The sequence below is a fragment of the Gymnoscopelus braueri genome (genome assembly GCF_963280865.1).
Source record: "Gymnoscopelus braueri genome assembly, chromosome: 24".
NCBI classification, from domain to species: Eukaryota; Metazoa; Chordata; class Actinopteri; order Myctophiformes; family Myctophidae; genus Gymnoscopelus; species Gymnoscopelus braueri.
The window spans coordinates 22,855,697-22,873,132 of NC_137626.1; the positions used below are offsets into that span (position 1 = coordinate 22,855,697).

Here is a 17,436-nt window from a genome sequence, read left to right on the forward strand (position 1 = left end):
ATCTGCACTCTGAAATCACATTGAGATCCATTTTCGTGACATGGATCAGATAACACAGGGGAGACTGGGTACTGGGACATTTCCTGCCTCTGCTCCCCAGCATTAATGGTCAGCCTCGATATGGCCCTAATGACTTCCTCTTTTCGACCCTCTATTAACTTGAGCTGATTGTGGCAAACACACCAGATGTTGCAGAGAATAACCCAGACCCAGACAGCTGCCACTGCTATCACTCTCACTCAATTCATATAGAGCTTTTAAATGTTTTTAATATGTTTTTAAATGCTAACAAATTAATATAAAATGAAATGAAATTGTACTGGAGAAAGATTTGTGGCAATTTCTTTTTAAGGAAGCCAAAAGCTACAAGAAAAATAATATATGGCGTTTGACAGGCTTTCTGTTATCCTTTCTTAACATAAAGCCCTATTTAACTCCCTGAAGTGAAGGAGTTATATAATATTATCTTTCTGATTTACCTATATACACTACTACCCCATCTTATCCCTTAAATGATAAATTACACAGTTAGTAGGTCTGGGCGATTAACTGAAATAAAACTGATATTTAGAATCATATCCGATTTATAACCGAATAATCGAGAAGCACGTTCTATTATACTTTTTATAATCTTTTATAATTTTATAATAATATTGATCAGTTAACACATTGGGTGCCAGCATTTTTTCATAACAACTTACGTTGGGTGCCAGCATTCTCCCCATTGACTGCGCTTTGCTGTTTAAAGCTCTAGACTCCACGAGGAGCAAATCCATGTAAAAAAAAACATCCATTCATGTTGCGCGATGACCCTGGCTACAGCCTGGAACGATAACATTTCACTCGCGAGTTACAATGGGGGGAATCGCGCATCGCGCATGACCGGTTTTCCCCACCGGAAACAGATTCGGAGATATAGGTGTTTTAAAGAAGGAAATAGACAGGAAGTGGATGGGAGCCATGTTTTTGTTTCCGGTGAGCTATCTGGCCTATCCTTCTCAAGATCACAATGGGTACTCCCAGAGCTGCTCTAGCCCCGCCCGTGTGGAGAAAAACGAAAAAAACAAAAAGACATATTTCACGGTCTGGACCGTGTTCGGCACCGGACCGCTACTCTGCGCAAACACGGTTCAGACCGTGTTTGGCACCCGATGTGTTAATCTTCACACTGTATTTTTTTTTTTTTTTTTTTAATTTTTATCCCGAGATTTTGTAACCCTATTTTTTACACCCAGTGCCAATTGTCTATGTAATCCTGGGCACTACCTTCCCTCTGCCAACCTAGGGAGGCCAGGGCCGAGCTCATGCCTCCTTCAATGCATGAGAGCCAACTGACCTTCTTGTCACCTGACAGGGGAGAGTTTCCCTGGTTGGACGTAGCGCGTGGAAGGAACACGTTATTCCAACCAGTTCCCTTCCCCTCCATCAGGCGCCCCGGCACACTGTATTATACTTCGTTGTACAGTGGTGGCGTACAAAAAATGTGAAAATAGCCATCTACAAGCTCGTTTGTGATACAGTACGTTGTGAGCGTTTAGATCTGCCATTTTTGCTTTTTCACGCACGCACGCACACACGCACTCACGCACGCACTCTCTCTCAGTCACTCGAGAACTCCAGGAACATGTCAGCACCTGAAGCTGCTCCTGAGGCACTGTCACAAAATCTGTCACAGAAACACAGAATGTACCTTCTTTCATTGTAAGGAAGAAGTCCATGACAAGGGGGTGACGGTGGGTCATCTTTCCTTCTCTGACCTTCCTGAAAGCCAATCCGTGAGGGCGGACCGGCCGGGAGGCAGCATGAGAGAGACACACACACACACACACACACACACACACACACACACACACACACACACACACACACACACACACACACACACACACACACACATACACACACACACACACACACCGATTAGATGGCTTGAAGTTTGGGCCGTCCAAACCTCTAGTATATAGATACACTAGAGGTTCGGGCCGCTGCGTGTCGCACCGCCGACCCAACCGATATGCCCATATATGGAGATATCTGTATCGTGTCAGTCCTTTATGCCTATATATGGAGAACCCTGATGTCATCAGTGTATGCCCACATATGGGCATGCCCCCCTTTTGTGCCCATATATGGAGCTGACTGATTTGTTTGCACGTGATACCATGACGAGGTTAGACAACACAATCCATATTTGGGCATTGCTGCATTGGGAACTCCCTACATGGTTCTGGCTGAGTCACAGTGACATGAGTGTGACGACGTGGTCCACCCGCCTGCCGGCCGGCCAGTCCTCCCTTAAAGGAGAATTCCAGACTAGCCTTTTTCTTACCTTTATCTGATGTTATTGTATTCTAGAACGAGTGGTACAGTAGAAAATGTCCCAAGTCCACCGCAGCTTAAAACGTGAAAGATGGTCCTTGTGCTAAATCGTGTATTTTTATCGCTCGAAAAAACGCTTGTTTCTGTCATTATGAACGTCAGATATAAAAAAAAAAAGCTATACAAATATGCGATTTTAGTGCAAGGACCATCCGCTCACGTTTTTAGCTGCGGTGGACTCGCGATGGAGTTATGAAAATGTTCTACTGTATCACTCGTTCTAGGATATAATAACATCAGATAAAGGTAAGAAAAAGGTTAGTCCGGAATTCTCCTTTAAGCACATTTTAAAACGGGATACGGTATATACAGTTATTACAGTATATCAGTGAACAGTGTAACCTGCCCTCCATCCCCTGGTGAGACTTGGGTTGGGTTGAGGCTGAAATTGTATCTCGAAATCCTGCCTCTTTGTCCCTTGTGGGATGGACGCCTGTTATGTGTACCATTTGTTTCTATTTCCTTCCCATACGCACGCACACACGTACACAATTTGTTCTATCATCATTGTCTCCGCCAGGCCGAAGGCATGGCGAGAGAGTATGTTTTACCCCTTGTCTGTCCGTCCGTCCGTGTGTCCGTGTGTCCGTGTGTGTGTGTGTGTCCGTCTGTCACCAGCTAATCTCCGGCACCGTTGGCCCGGTCGCTCCGAAACTGTGCACACACACTCCCTGGATGCCAATTCAGAACCTCTGCCCCAAATCTTTCACATGGGCCTGTTATAGCGCCACCAGGAGGCCGATTTGTGCAAAACCCATTTTTTAATATTACTCCTACAAATGTTATCCAAACGTCATGCGAATCAGTACACAGTATCACTATAGTCATGTGATCAACACGGATCTGTCCAAATTCCCATATTCCATTCTCATTGCCTAAGGTTAGCTTCCAAAGTTTGCAGGATTGGTCCGTTTTGAACAAAAATCCTCAAAGTATACACACAGCTTGGGATTTCCGTGAAATTTCACACGTACATTCCCACTAGGCCGAGGAAGAAATGCCACCCTTCTCACATTGGCCTGTTATAGCACCACCAGCAGGTCTAATTTAGCAAAACACATTTTTTGAACAAAATGCCTCAAATCATGAATGCAGTGTCAATGCAAGAATAAATGGCACGGTTGGCACCCTTTTCACATTGGCCTATTATAGCGCCACCAGGAGGCCAGAATAACGTACCTGACCTGGCGGAGACCTGTGCTCCGAGGAGCACTTTTTCTAGTTCCATCTAAATTACTGGATAATTCGTTTTTTTGTCAAACATTACGTGACATGTAGGGCTAAAGGGGTATGCAGTAGGATTTGTGTTTTAGCAATTGCATTATCACTCTAAGAAATGTCGAGGCAGGCAGGAAATTGTCCTTGGGCAGGCCATTACTCATTTTGGTCACCTGACAGTGGTGGTAGCCTTGTTTAGCAGTCCTTAAGCAGGGTCTTTAAACAGCTAAACTAACTGCATCGGTTTATGCACCTCCCTTGCGTTTGTGTGTTTTAATTATATATTTTTTATATTTAATGTGCCCTTTGTTGTTTTCTTTTTTCTTCTTTTAGTCATTCCATTTTTATTTCAAGGTGACCTTCGGGGTAAAAAATAAATAAATGTGAACTCAGAGTAACAAGCTGGCTGATGAAATTATGTTTGACCAAAAGGCTGATGTTCCTCTCGACATCTTTCCACTGTTTGAACTGTGATGCTCTTAATTTCAAAAGGTTTTTTTTCCTTTTCTATTTAATTCTTTCCCTCATCCGTCCGACATCTGTCCTTTCCACTACCGGACGTGAAGCGTTTAAAATGGCATGTCGCTAGTGATCTTCTGACAGGAAAAGACAGATAAAATGACATTCAACACGGAGAGAGCACTCAGCAGCATAGAAATATGGATTAAAAGCCCCCCCTACTCACACACACATCTGTCGACCTCACCATGACTGAGTTAAGATCTCAGTGCGAGGGTTAGTTCACTAACAGGGTAGTGGTGTGGTTGGAGGGGGGGTGATTCCCTCTGCTCTTCTCTCATGTGCCATGATGTTACATTTACTTAATTTCTCATTTTTTTTCTGAAAGCAGAGAGACAGGGAAGTGATGGGCGGGGAAGAGAGATGACATAATGCACAGGCACCTGGATGGGGGGGATTTAACCCAGGATATTGCGACTATGAGACTACCAACATCACATTTGTACACCACATAACCGCCAGGGTGCCCTGTTTTTATAAATCTTTTCCATTTTTGTCAGTAATATGTTTTTTAACTTCACAGTTTAAGGGGGAGGCCAGTTTTCTGTTTGTTTCTAGTTCAAATGAAAGCTGCAATATGTAACTTAGCTTTTCTACCCCGGATTTGAACCTGGGTCTCCTGCGCAAGTGCTGCCATTTTTACCACCGAGCTAATGGAGCCTGCATGCTTGCTCTGTGGAGAAATAACATTTTGACCTTCAGGTCAAAATTCGTGACAAACCAGAAACAGGATCGTGTCAAAGGTTGTCAAACCAGACACATTATCATTATGACACATGTATTTGTCTAATCTAACAGAAGCACATTACTCCTTTTTTTTTATTAACGATGCAAACCAGGAAATATCCCCAGTAGTGAACATTTGAAATATTATTGAGTTGCAAGTCATAAGTCGAGTGTTTCCATCCCTCCATTGAAAATGACCCTGTTATGACCGCATTGGATCTAAAGCATTAATGAAGAGGGATAAAATCCCTGCAGCTATCGACTGTATTCACCTCGTCGATGCCCCCGTGGAAAGGGAAGGCTTTGCTAATACTTGGCACGCTCTGCTTGCCACTCCTGATGCCCGAGTGCTCATGCTCACTGTGACAACCCACTGTGAAGGTTTTGTGGGTCCGCTAAAAGATGATGCTTGGCTAATCAAAAAGGCCTTTGTGCATACATATCCCCAGGCTTACATGCTGCATGTTAGTGGCTATACTTTGGATATTATGACCCGTAGTGTTATGTACTGTATAGTACTTGTTTTTTTAATCCTTATATGTTTTGGCGAAATAGTCCAGTCAGTCCACACCTCCGATTAGATAAGATTACAATGTTTGAATGCATGTCAACACGTTAATTTCAACCTACATGATCCCAGTGCCAGTAGCGTATGTGGCTGCAGAGGCGTAATGCCAGTGTCCGATGCAAAAAACCTAGCTGCTGTCATGTTTAATTTGGGAAGCGTTGATGTCCCTGAAGTGGATGTGGGAGCTTTATGCATTGCTCACTGGCATTGTTTTCCTTTTAGGCATGGTTACCTCTGTTGCCAAGATGTATTAATATGAACTGCCGAAAGGATGCATTATGGCTTTCAACGTATTCCATCACAAGACGGCTCTGTGTGTTATCATAAAGATAATTAGACTTTCTTTCAGTGACAAGAGAGCCTAAATGGTTTACCATTTTAGCAACACATATAATTTTCTCTTGCACGCCCTTGTATTTCCCTGCATATAATTGGTCCCCTTTTATAAATGGTAATACATGCACCTACACGATCTGCCCCACGATCTGTGATGGTGGAAGTCTCATGGAAGGTAGAGCTGCATGCTCAATTGAAGCTGAAATATTGAAATCACTATTGACCATTGCAATTTCTAAAGCAATCTTTCTTTTTGTTGGAGGGAAAGGAGTTTCTGATTGCCTCTTACAATAAGGTATTATGGGGGTGGAGGTGGGGGCGTGAGGTGCATACAAATGAGTCAGATGCTGGAAAAGTTTCAACTGAGCCAAATCCTAACCCTTACTGTAAAGATGTTTTGGGCATTTTTAAAAGTTATGTTACGAAATTAAATGGCATATAAAAGTTGTATTTTTTTCCTTCCTGTGTCACACAGTAAAATGGACCTAGTTGTCACTGTACTTGGTACACTCTTTTTTCCTTCTACAATAAATCTTGTCGCCTAAAATAACTACACGCTCACAACTCGTCGCAACGGCGCGTTGTTTTAGATTTTAGATCTGCTAATTTCTGTGGCTGTCCTCCCCCAGATTAGGCATGCTAGGCTCAAGCGGTTAACTACTTTCAGCCCAATATCCTGGCGAGGCATCAGCTCTCCGGCTTTTGATTTATGCTCCACCCTCTTCTGGGTATCTGTATATCCCCCCCCCCCCCCAACCTGCCCACAGCACTCATGTAGCCCGTCTAAAAGCAGCCAAATGCCGTGGCATTCAGTCCTTTCCTCACATGACAAGGTTCTAGCTGTGCCCTGCCAGGGCTTGTTGTGCCCTTGCCAAGCACTCTCTGACGTGATGAAGGGTGGCGTGTCAAATGCGGCACGCCCCGGGAAAATGTGGCGCCCGCATGCGACGTGACACCCGCGATGGTTGGGGTTTGATTCTCTGTGAAAGCACGGGGCGCGGCTCTCTGGTTAACAGGTGAGCATTATGTTGGTGATGTCATTCTGGCCTGAAATTCACATGTTTAATAGTCATCATAAAAGATTCTCATCCCATCAGCAACAACATCCCGGTTGTTGGATGTTATGTTATGTACTGGTCGTAATGGGATTTTAGAGCAACTTAGCTCCCCTTCCTGTGAAATATCATCACAATTTACCCAACAGGATGAGACAAATATAAGGACTGAGGCAGAAAAACTCCTTGTATACAATACAGCGACAGTGCCCTTTTAAAATGCCTGCTCTTCTGCCCCTCCCCACACGCACACACACCCCCACCCCCTCCGTCGGCGGCTGTGTCCTCTGCAGACAGACGCTCACTGTAGACAGTAGATGCCCACAGAAATGCGATGAGCCAAATTAAGCGGCAAGGTCATTTGTAATGGCACCGCGCGTCTCCGGGTTTTACATTCAAATAAGCCCCTGAGCACGGCAGCGTGAAATCCAGTGATTTACTGTGGTTGAGAAGCTCAAATGAACGTCCTTGTTGTTTTTGTCTCCATTTTCAGAGAAAGATGTGCCCACCCTTCCCAGACCAAATTCATATTCGCTCTATTATGGAGGAAACTTGCTTCTCCATTTTTATTATTTGAATATTTCTCATATATGAATGCCCTACTTTATACTCCTTGTATGACAGTGTTGCGCAAAATTAGATTTTTTTTTTGCTATATTTGAAACTTTTTGCAAATCTTCGCCTTCAATAACATGCCCAAAATAGGGATGCGAGTTTTAAAGGGATCGTTCACCCTAAAAAAAACGTTTTTTCTATCAATTAGTCACCCCATGGATATTTATTTGTTTTTATCGCATTCCTAAGCCAATAATTTGATGATGGTAGGCAGCGGTTCCATTATGAGACACAAAGGAGACTCTTTATGTCTCCTACCCGAACCGCTGCCAGTCATCAAATTATTGGCTTAGGAATGCGACAAAAATGAAAAGAATTTTCATGAATTCAAGTGTCCATGGGGTGACTAATCGATAGGAAAAAAGTTATTTTGGGGGTGAACTATCCCTTTAAAGTGGTTAACTCTGTCTGTGGGTTATATCAATATTTAACCAATGAAAAGTATTAACAAGAGTTTGTGACTAATAATAACTATATTGAATCCATACAAGTTTTCCCCTCGACAACGAAGATAATGTAATACATGACAGTGTAACTATGTTGATTATTATGATTAGCATTGTAATGACTGTTAAACAGTATGCTTTCTCCCTAGTGTATTCTTGGGCTGTGCTCTAGCGAGAGTCTAGCCTACAAATTTGTCCCGTGAGGCAGTATTGATAAAAATATCTATTCTAGATTAGATATGCACATTAATTAGTAACATAGTAACTCCCTTCCTTACACCACACCCTGATGTCAATATTTCCTATGGCAAGAACAAGTCACTACTCTATATACACTTACTCCTTACACTTGACACTACACACACTACATTTATCTTTATGACCAGGGTGATGCAATTTTGTAAGACCCCTTTGTCATGTAATTGATGCCAGAATTCTACACTGGTGATCAAATCCCTTCATTCATCATTTTGTAAGAGCTGTCTAGTCAGGTAGGGTTCAGTCCCTGCAGCGGGATCAACAATGTTCTTGAGTTACGGTTAGTTTCTTCTTTCATACTGGAGGCAAACTACTGGTGAACTGGTCTGCTAACTTGTTGAAGTGTTGGTAAGAATCAGAGTTTTATTAGCACAAGATGAAACACTTTATTCTCAGTGGGCCCTGATTACAGCGATTATAATGCTCTTGTAGTTTTATGAACAACACTATATTTCAGGCATAAATTCAGGACTGTGATATACTCTTCTTACTTATTACCGTATGTAACCTTTATCGCCTATCTAATTTCAAGTAGCATTTCACCCCATTCATACAACATGTAAACGTAATATTTAATGTTGTTTAGAAGCTTTTAAATGTATTTGACATTAATTCAACCTTTTAATGCAATTAAGTTCTGTCAAAATGTTGGCTAAATTACCTCTGACCTCACATAGGCTCTCAGACACACACGCGCGCACACACCACACAGTATGAATGAATCACATTTATCCATGGACTCAGTCAGCTGTCCTGCATCTGTTTTTGTTTAGTTGATTCGATTTTCACTCACTCCCATGTTGTGTCTTGTTGTTAGACTTGAAGAAGACCTTGGCGGTGTTGTTAGATAACATCATGCTGCGGCTGGGCAAGCTGGAGTCCAAAGTGGAGAACATCTACAATGGCACAGGGGGCAACCTGACCAACGGCAGCAGTACAGCTGTACCCAGCGCCACCAACGCTGAGAAGGTCAACGTAGCCGGTGAGTGCTTCTCTCTCAGGTTTCACATGTGTATACTGTATATTCTGTGATACGGCATGCAATTGGGCACACATCATACATAAAACTAATGTAATTATGATTATTCTTGTAATCAAAACCCTATGGCACCTCAGGGTCTCAGTGAACTTAATTAAAAAAAAAAAGCAGCAGCTGATGTCACTGCCAAGAAATTTAAAAGCTTACCTTGACAGTATCTTATTGTCTGAATGACAACAGAGCAAATACTTACTTTGATGCTACAGTGTGTTTAAAGGCCTTTGCAGACAGGGTACGATTTAACCAGCAGTTTTAACCGCATGCGAAAAGACTCACGAATCGAACTGTGTTCGATTGAAAAAAAGACACACCGCCGCTGCCACTTGCCGCACGGCAAATTCGGAGCCGGTGTGCATGAGGTCATAGAGAACCATGTGTTCCGTGCGAAAAATCGCACCCTGTCTGCAAAGGCCTTAAGTGTTGTCAATGATATCGGAAAAGAATTAACTAAAACGGTAAGCATTAAGTCATAACTTGACAACAATGTCTTGCCGTGCCTCAGACAGTGCATTTAAGAGAGTCAGTTGAATTCCTTGTGTGTGTGTGTGTGTGTGTGTGTGTGTGTGTGTGTGTGTGTGTGTGTGTGTGTGTGTGTGTGTGTGTGTGTGTGTGTGTGTGTGTGTGTGTGTGTGTGTGTGTGTGTGTGTGTGTGTGTGTGTGTGTGTGTGTGTGTGTGTGTGTGTGTGTGTGTGTGTGTGTGTGTGTGTGTGTGGTGAGATAGTGGCATATCAAGCAAGGGAAAAGTCAAAAAATCGGGAGTCTGGATTTTTCATTGTCAGTTTTCGATGGTTGTAGTTTAGAGAGACATACTGTAGAAGGAGATGACACAGGTCTGATTCAATGAATAATTTTTGCACAATATCCGAATAATCGTAACTTCCAGTGACCTACTGTTTGTTTGGAATATTATTACTCTCTTCTATGGTGACTTTCTGTTTTATGCAAATGTAAAGGACTTTCTACATGCTGTAAATCAATGTACCGGTAGTCTGTTTAAAAAATATATATTTTCTAATAACACACACGCACGCGCGCACACACACACACACACACACACACACACACACACACACACACACACACACACACACACACACACACACACACACACACACACACACACACACACACACACACACACACACACACACACACACACACACACACACACGGAGAAAACTCTGCTATTTTATGCAGAGGCTGAAAATATGCCCTCATAATATCATCACTGTTCTTGAAAATGAAGGGAAATCAAAGTTGTGTTGGCAGCCATTTTGATCATACCAGAATTCTACTGTATGGGAAACATTGAAAAAATAAAATAAAAAAGATAATATGTAAATAAATATTACCAGTGCCAAATGTACGTGGTAGTGAGTTATTTCACTTAAAGTGAATTATTGCAGCACAATGGACATATTGTCGTAGGCTCATGTAATGTTTATACCACGTGTTTTGTAGTAGCAAATTAAAACAATATAACTGAAAGACTTGTTATATACAGGCTCCTTCTGGTAACTTATGTGATAGGATAATAATTTACCTTCACGCAACTATGTTTAATACATAAGAGAGTGAGATAGCAGTAGACCTTTATTTTTTTTAACCAACCTCTAGGTAAACAACTGGTGCTCATGGAAGGGGATACTATTGAGAGAGAGGGAAAAGTATAGCATGTTATTGTTATTTTGTAACACTTATGTAAAAGTGTCACTTTTCACCATATTCACTATCGACCCAAGGGCAATTTTTGTTGTGGTAATAGCTCTGAGAACATGGGGGAAACTGACACTTTTAGAGATGTGTTCAGTAACAAAACCTATCCTGTCACCAGTTGCATACATTGTAATACCGCCCATGTTGTCTAAGGACATGAATGCATTTGTGGCTGTTTCTATGTTGGCCACATTAACTGTGGGACAGAGGCTGAACACAGGTATGCCATTCATACTGTGAACTTCATAAATTATCCTATGGCCAGATGCTACATAAGCCCAACATGAGAGTGATACAAGAGTGTAAGACTCTGGCAGGGAGATTAAATCCTTGGCTGATTTTGTAGTTTTGTTTTCCATTTCAGGTTAAAAACTACAGCAGCTTAAATGCATGGCATTATTATTGATGCCACCTGGCTTCTAGAAAGTTAGATTGAAAGATGCGGAGATTTTCATTCTTATTAATTGTAAGCTAGAACAGAACGAAACATCTTTTGACAGCAAGCATAATACTTAATGATACTGAGAAGTCTAGTCTAGTATTTTCTAGTCTGAGATAAGCTCAGGAGGAATATTACTTTTTTTTTAATGTAAATCAAGACTTGTAACTTTGCAAGAAATTAATTGTAAGGACACAACATTCTGATCTCCACCTTTCATTTGATATGAGTGTTGCGTACTCATAAGAAAAAGTGGAATTATTATTGTATTTTAACATCCTAAGTAGCTCTTAACTGATTCACTGCCAATCACGTAGATCTACGCGAACCTATTTAAAGCCGCCACGTGCCAATCGCGTAGATCTACGTGAAGTGAAAAAAAATCTAATTTGACCCAAAGACCAAGGAGATATGATTGTTCAAAGATCTAGACTCCTATCCACTTCCTTGTTAACTTAAAACTTAAAAATTCTGTATCTCGGCTCCTGAGTACTTTATTTTTTTCAATGAAAAACTCTGGCACTGGCTAAAAAAATATGAAAATACCTCTGGCAGTTAATGGGTTAATGCAAGTACAGAAGTCATCAGCTCTGATGCTAGAGGTGGGGACAAAATCCAGTGAAGAGAGGCATACTGGATCTATGCCTTTAAGGGCACCAGTTACTGTAGTCTCAGTGAGGATTTTGACCTCTCGTCCTTCTTGTCTTTGCTGGCTTGGTCCTAAAATAATAATCGTTTCTATGATTTTTTTAATTATTCCTGAGACTCTTAAACTCTAAAAATCCTAAAATATGCTCAAATTGGTTTCCTTATTGAAGGTACTATATATTGTAATTATGGTATTATCTGATTGAGCATGTTCTCATGTATCTGATGTTGACCGAAATGCTTTATTTTAATGTCACCTGTGGTGACTTCAACTATAGTTACTCTGTTACTTTGTGTCACTACACCATGAAGAAAGTGCAAGCCTTAAAAAGCCTTACAAATACATGTGTTTGCATATTTTTTTTATGTCCTCGGCACATTGAATGTGCTTTTATATTTTATATTTTAACCTACCTTGTGTGTCTGGGCCTTCATCCTCCTTGGACATAATTCATATAAGGCCTCCTGTTGACACCGCGTGACCCTTTTTATTAGTTTTCATTGATTTTCCTGCCAGCTTTCAGATGACGGAACCCCTCCCCGAGGTGTTGGTTTTTCTTGGAGGGCAGGACTTAGACTTGTGTCGTTTGCACAGCATTAAGCAGTTTGAATGTGTAGCTTGTGCCGAGCTGTGATGTATTCACAATTGGATTAAGGCTGATTGAGTTAAGCGATGCAGAGTCGCCAGAGAGAGACAGAGAGTGGCTCTGCTTCTGAAGGATCTAATTATGACGACTGCTGCGTTGCCATGTATTATGCAAACATTGCACATTGCCTGTATCGCTCAGAGATCTTCCTTATTTAGAGTTCAATAAGCACATGTTATAAGTATGTGCTTGGTACTGCTATTGTCTTTTATTTTTTGGGGCTCTGTAATGCACCTCAAGCTACATGCTATGTATGAAAGGCACTATACTGTAATGTTTATTTATTAGTTGAGCCGTGAAGTGATGCAAAACTATTGTGTAGAGGCTGTTGTTTGTTTATCTGTCTATAATACACACAAACTTGCAGACAGTGTGACTTACCTGTACATAGTGTTAGTCACGCTTCTGCAAATTTGGTGCAGTCGGTGGCGCAGTCGGTAGCGCTGTCGCCTCACAGCTAGAAGGTCCTGGGTTCGATTCCCGCCAGGGACGCTGTGGGCGCTGGGGGCGTGTCTTCTCCTCCGCGTCATCAGTGCCCATACCCTAGGTGGGGTTGGCGTTGTGTGGAGTTTGCATGTTCTCCCCGTGTCTCCTAGGGTAGTTAATACCCTCACAAAAACATGTAGTAATCCTGGTCACTATACTGCCTCCCCCTGGTCAGCCGGGGCGCCTGATGGAGGGGAAGGGAACTGGTTGGAATAACGTGTTCCTTCCACGCGCTACGTCCAACCAGGGAAACTCCCCCCTGTCAGGTGACAAGAAGGTCAGTTGGCTCTCATGCATTGAAGGAGGCATGAGCTCGGCCCTGGCCTCCCTAAGCTGGTGGGGGAGTGTAGTGCCCAGGATCACTTAGCAAATTGGCACCGGGTGAAAAAAGGGTTACAAAATCGAGGGATAAAATCTTTAAAAAAAAATGTCAAATATCTAGCCCTAATCTATCTGCTATATTTAGTATTGATTCACCCACATAAGCCAGTATACAGCAGGAGAAAGTTCACAGCCTCCAAAAATGACCTTAGATAACGGGGGTCGGGGTTGAGAACATCACTCGGATGCAAATGTAAAATGTTTGTATGACAGCTTCGTTCATCACCGTCACTATCAGTAAAGTTACTTCCTTTTGCAAGAGTGTATAATAGTGGCCCCTCTCATCTCCCTCACGGCTACCCAGCTATCTTAATCTCATCCGCCTGACAGTGTCGCTCTTATTATTTTGGTATACAGTATGTTGTCATTGAAAAGGTTCAGTTTTTTAAATAATTCTTTAGCTCACTTACATTCTGCGACGAGTAAAAGAAAGACATTGAATTAATAAGTATATTAACAGCAAGGTTAGTCCTAAATCATATCTCAAATCAGTGTTTTACAAAGTACTCTACAGATGTTATGACAATAAATCATTGTCAGTAAGGTACTGTAGGCAACGAAAATGTCAGGCGTAATTAAAACAAATTCGTTGAACTGCTTTTCAACGAGGTTGAATTATAATTAAGAGACATAAAAAAATTTCCACATACTTAAATCTACAGTATGTAGACTTAACTTTATTCTTATTTAGTCTATTAGACCAGGGGTTCGGGAGACTGACGGTGGGGTCGCGAATTTATTAATTCATCATAAAATTTAATTTTAAATTCAACAGAATGGATGAAATACAATCTAAAAATGATTACAGATAGTACATTTTACCATTTTAATACATTACAAATGCGCACCGAACGTGCAAGTTTATGTGCATAAATGACCTCGAGGTTTTGGTGGGGTCGCGAGTCAATTTCCTCATTATTTTGGGGTCGCGGGCTGAAAAGTTTGGGAACCCATGTATTAGACTTTCACCAGAGCAGCTTTTCTTTTCATTCAAACGCTCAGCACTGGGATAAATTTCACGCTTTAGCCTCGTCATCAGGAGAGTCACTTCTTAGATCGGCTCATACAGTATAAGAACTGTGTTCCAAAAATAAACAAACCAACCCAGCGATTTTGTCAGGTATGTGACTATTTGACTTTGTTTATTTCTGTGCCAAAAATCCTGAAGGGGGCGTCAACAAGTGTCATTTGGTAGCGGCGGACATCTTTGAGGGGTATAAAACAGGTTGACTTAACATTGCACCCCTCAAGTATGTCTGCAGCTACTATGCCACGCCCCCCCCCCCCCCCCCGTGGTGACGAGTCGTTGGCACGCACTATATGATACGATCTAAGATTTGCCTATGTGGATTCCAATACAAAAAATTACGCAGTGACCCAGGGGGATTGCGCCCTCTAGTGGCAGTGATGTCAGACTTCGGTGCTCTGTTGGCCCTAGTCCATATATTTTAGATCTACCTCCATCTGTGACATGTGTCACTGGACATGCATGTTCTTTTTACTTCAGTGGCTCCAACACAACCCTCAAGCCACAAGCACACTTGGAGCCCAAAAATTGGGGTCAAGCCTGACAAAGCAGTGTCCAGATCTGTGTTGGCAGTTCAGCAAAAGGCCCCAGCCGCTCAGAAATATTCACTCGAGCACGTCTCCTCCTGTCCAGGAGCAGTTGGCAGGCAGCCTCCCCTCTCTCCAGCCACAGCGGTCCCAGCTTCTCTCTGGGCTGGAAAGCAATTACAGCGATAGGGATCTGGACAGTGGGGGGAACATGCCTGCCTTTCACAGAAGCTTTGCTATCAAGATCAGAGCAGAGCAGCAGTTCACCGGGACTGCAGAGTTTTCTGTCTCAAACTATCTGAAATCTGTCAGCCCAGGAAGGACTAAAGTCGTGTCGGGCACCAGACCTGAGCCAAATATTATTCATTAGTATATTACCTGCAGTGGGCAACATCATGGATTCAAGAATGAATATTGAGTGGGTAGGGTTGAATTTAACTACTTTTTGTTGTACAATAAATTGCAATAATCGCTTGTAGATCTGCTATTTTTGAAAATAACAACAAATTGAATCTTGAAGATTTAGATTTTTTTTTCAATGCTTTTGAACATTTTCCCAAAATAAAGACACCAGGGTTAATGTGATTAATCAATTTCCACTCCTTTTGGCCATTTTGGTACAGATAATCTTTCAGTACTGTCTTTTGACCATAGACCATTGTCACACAGTTGTCATTTTGCTCTTACATCACACTCAGGGGTGGAGGGAGATCTAATATCTAATATCACACAATCCTTTGAACAAATACCTCTATCGATATTGTGGGGATGACTATTGGTGTTCTCACAAAATGTTTACACAAAGAGATTTTTATTTATTTATAAATCAGTAATGCCTATATGATCACTGTGTAAAGACAAATAATTGAACAACAAGGAGGGTCGGATAAGATCAGAAAACCACATCACTTTACTCTAATGCAGTCTTTAAAACACCTTTAAAAATAAATGATGACATCCCAAATTCCAGATGATATAGTCTCTCATATAACAATATCACTATAATATTGATATATTGCCCAGTCCTAGGAGTTGGGAGGTTTGGGATGGGATAAATAATCCAGCATAGATGCCGTGGAGCCCACAGTGGGGCTTGTTTGTGTCTCTCAGCAGCATGTGCCAGCAGCTCTGCAAACTCCTCTCTCCCACTCACTAATATGGTTGAGTTGGGGATATTTTGAAAGAAAACATTAATGAATTCTCCTTGAAAACAGCTGAGGGGAGTGTACTGGCCTTGAGTCCTATCTGTTTTTTGTTTTTTTTTGTCTGCAGCATTGAGTGTTCATTTCGCATCATGACCAAGTGACAAACCAAGAGCAGCCTTCACGAAACTGTCCATTTAGCTAGAAATGCTAGCATTTAGTATGTAGCTAGAAATGCAGAATGACAGTGACACAAACATTGTGCGTTAAAGAAGCCCAATGTTGTTGTCATTGTTGTTTTCTGGTATGAAACAGTCCAGTTACTCTTCATTTTTAAGATGTTGATTACGTGGATCTAATTACATGGAAAGGACACCTCTGGGAAGTCTGATATGATTGAAAGAAGTACCTTGTTCACTACAGCATTGTTTAAAATCATCAAATGGGTCAAATGTCAAGCTGATATCAAACTGAGAACCAATCGGCCCCAAAAGAAAATTGGCCTCTGGGGACACCGCCCAATTCCCCATGTAGAGACCGGATGTCGGCCCGTTCACTCTCCTTCAGCCCTCCTCTTCCGGTGGTGCTCCTTTGTTATCATTCCTAATAACAACAAATCTACACGTTGTAATGGGAGTTGCCGACAGATTCGGCTGCGGAGCTCTGAAGAGATTAAGCTGATATAGAAGAGTGGCACAGCACTGAGTGCAAACACTTGAATGACATTTGAATCAAACCCATGTTGTCACTGAGATAGAGATAATCAGATTTTTTTTATTAGAGCTATTAGAACTTTCTTGTTTGTTCCCTAGAGCTGTTGGGGTTGGTCACTGTCTAGCAGAAAGCATTGCCTCCGCGGCCAAACTTAGGGGGGGAAAATATCTTATGCCTCTTCGAGCAAGCCAGTGCATGTATAGCTGTCGAGTTTGTGGAGCAAAACATTTTTTTACTGTAATTTTAATATACTTGAGGTTCACATCTTGAGTTCGGGCCGCTACGCGGCCCTCACACCTACGTACGTTGCACCGCCAATCCGACTGATATGGCCGCCATGTATGGACATCTCTGAGGCAACGGCTATCGTCTTATTCGTGTCCACGCATGTGCTGTGTAACTGGGAAAATGTGACGCATATCGCGTAGGAGCAATAATATACAAATACACAGTGTATGGTAAATATGACCGTTGCAAGCAGGAAATGTAGTATATTAGATTTCCATTTGGCATTTTGGCATGCATTATCATTTGTGCATAGTGTGGAAGC

At 41.9% G+C, this 17,436-nt stretch overlaps 1 protein-coding gene across 2 annotated transcripts in view; it reads left to right on the top strand.

Moving 5' to 3' along the window:
- mgat5 (alpha-1,6-mannosylglycoprotein 6-beta-N-acetylglucosaminyltransferase) overlaps window positions 1–17,436 on the top strand; it is a 145,780-nt gene that overhangs the window by 30,851 nt on the left and 97,493 nt on the right. For both annotated transcript variants that reach the window (XM_080422531.1, XM_080422532.1), the window contains exon 3: window positions 8,938–9,102. In XM_080422531.1, coding sequence (XP_080278657.1) covers window positions 8,938–9,102 — 165 coding nt within the window. The remainder of the gene's footprint in view (window positions 1–8,937; window positions 9,103–17,436) is intronic.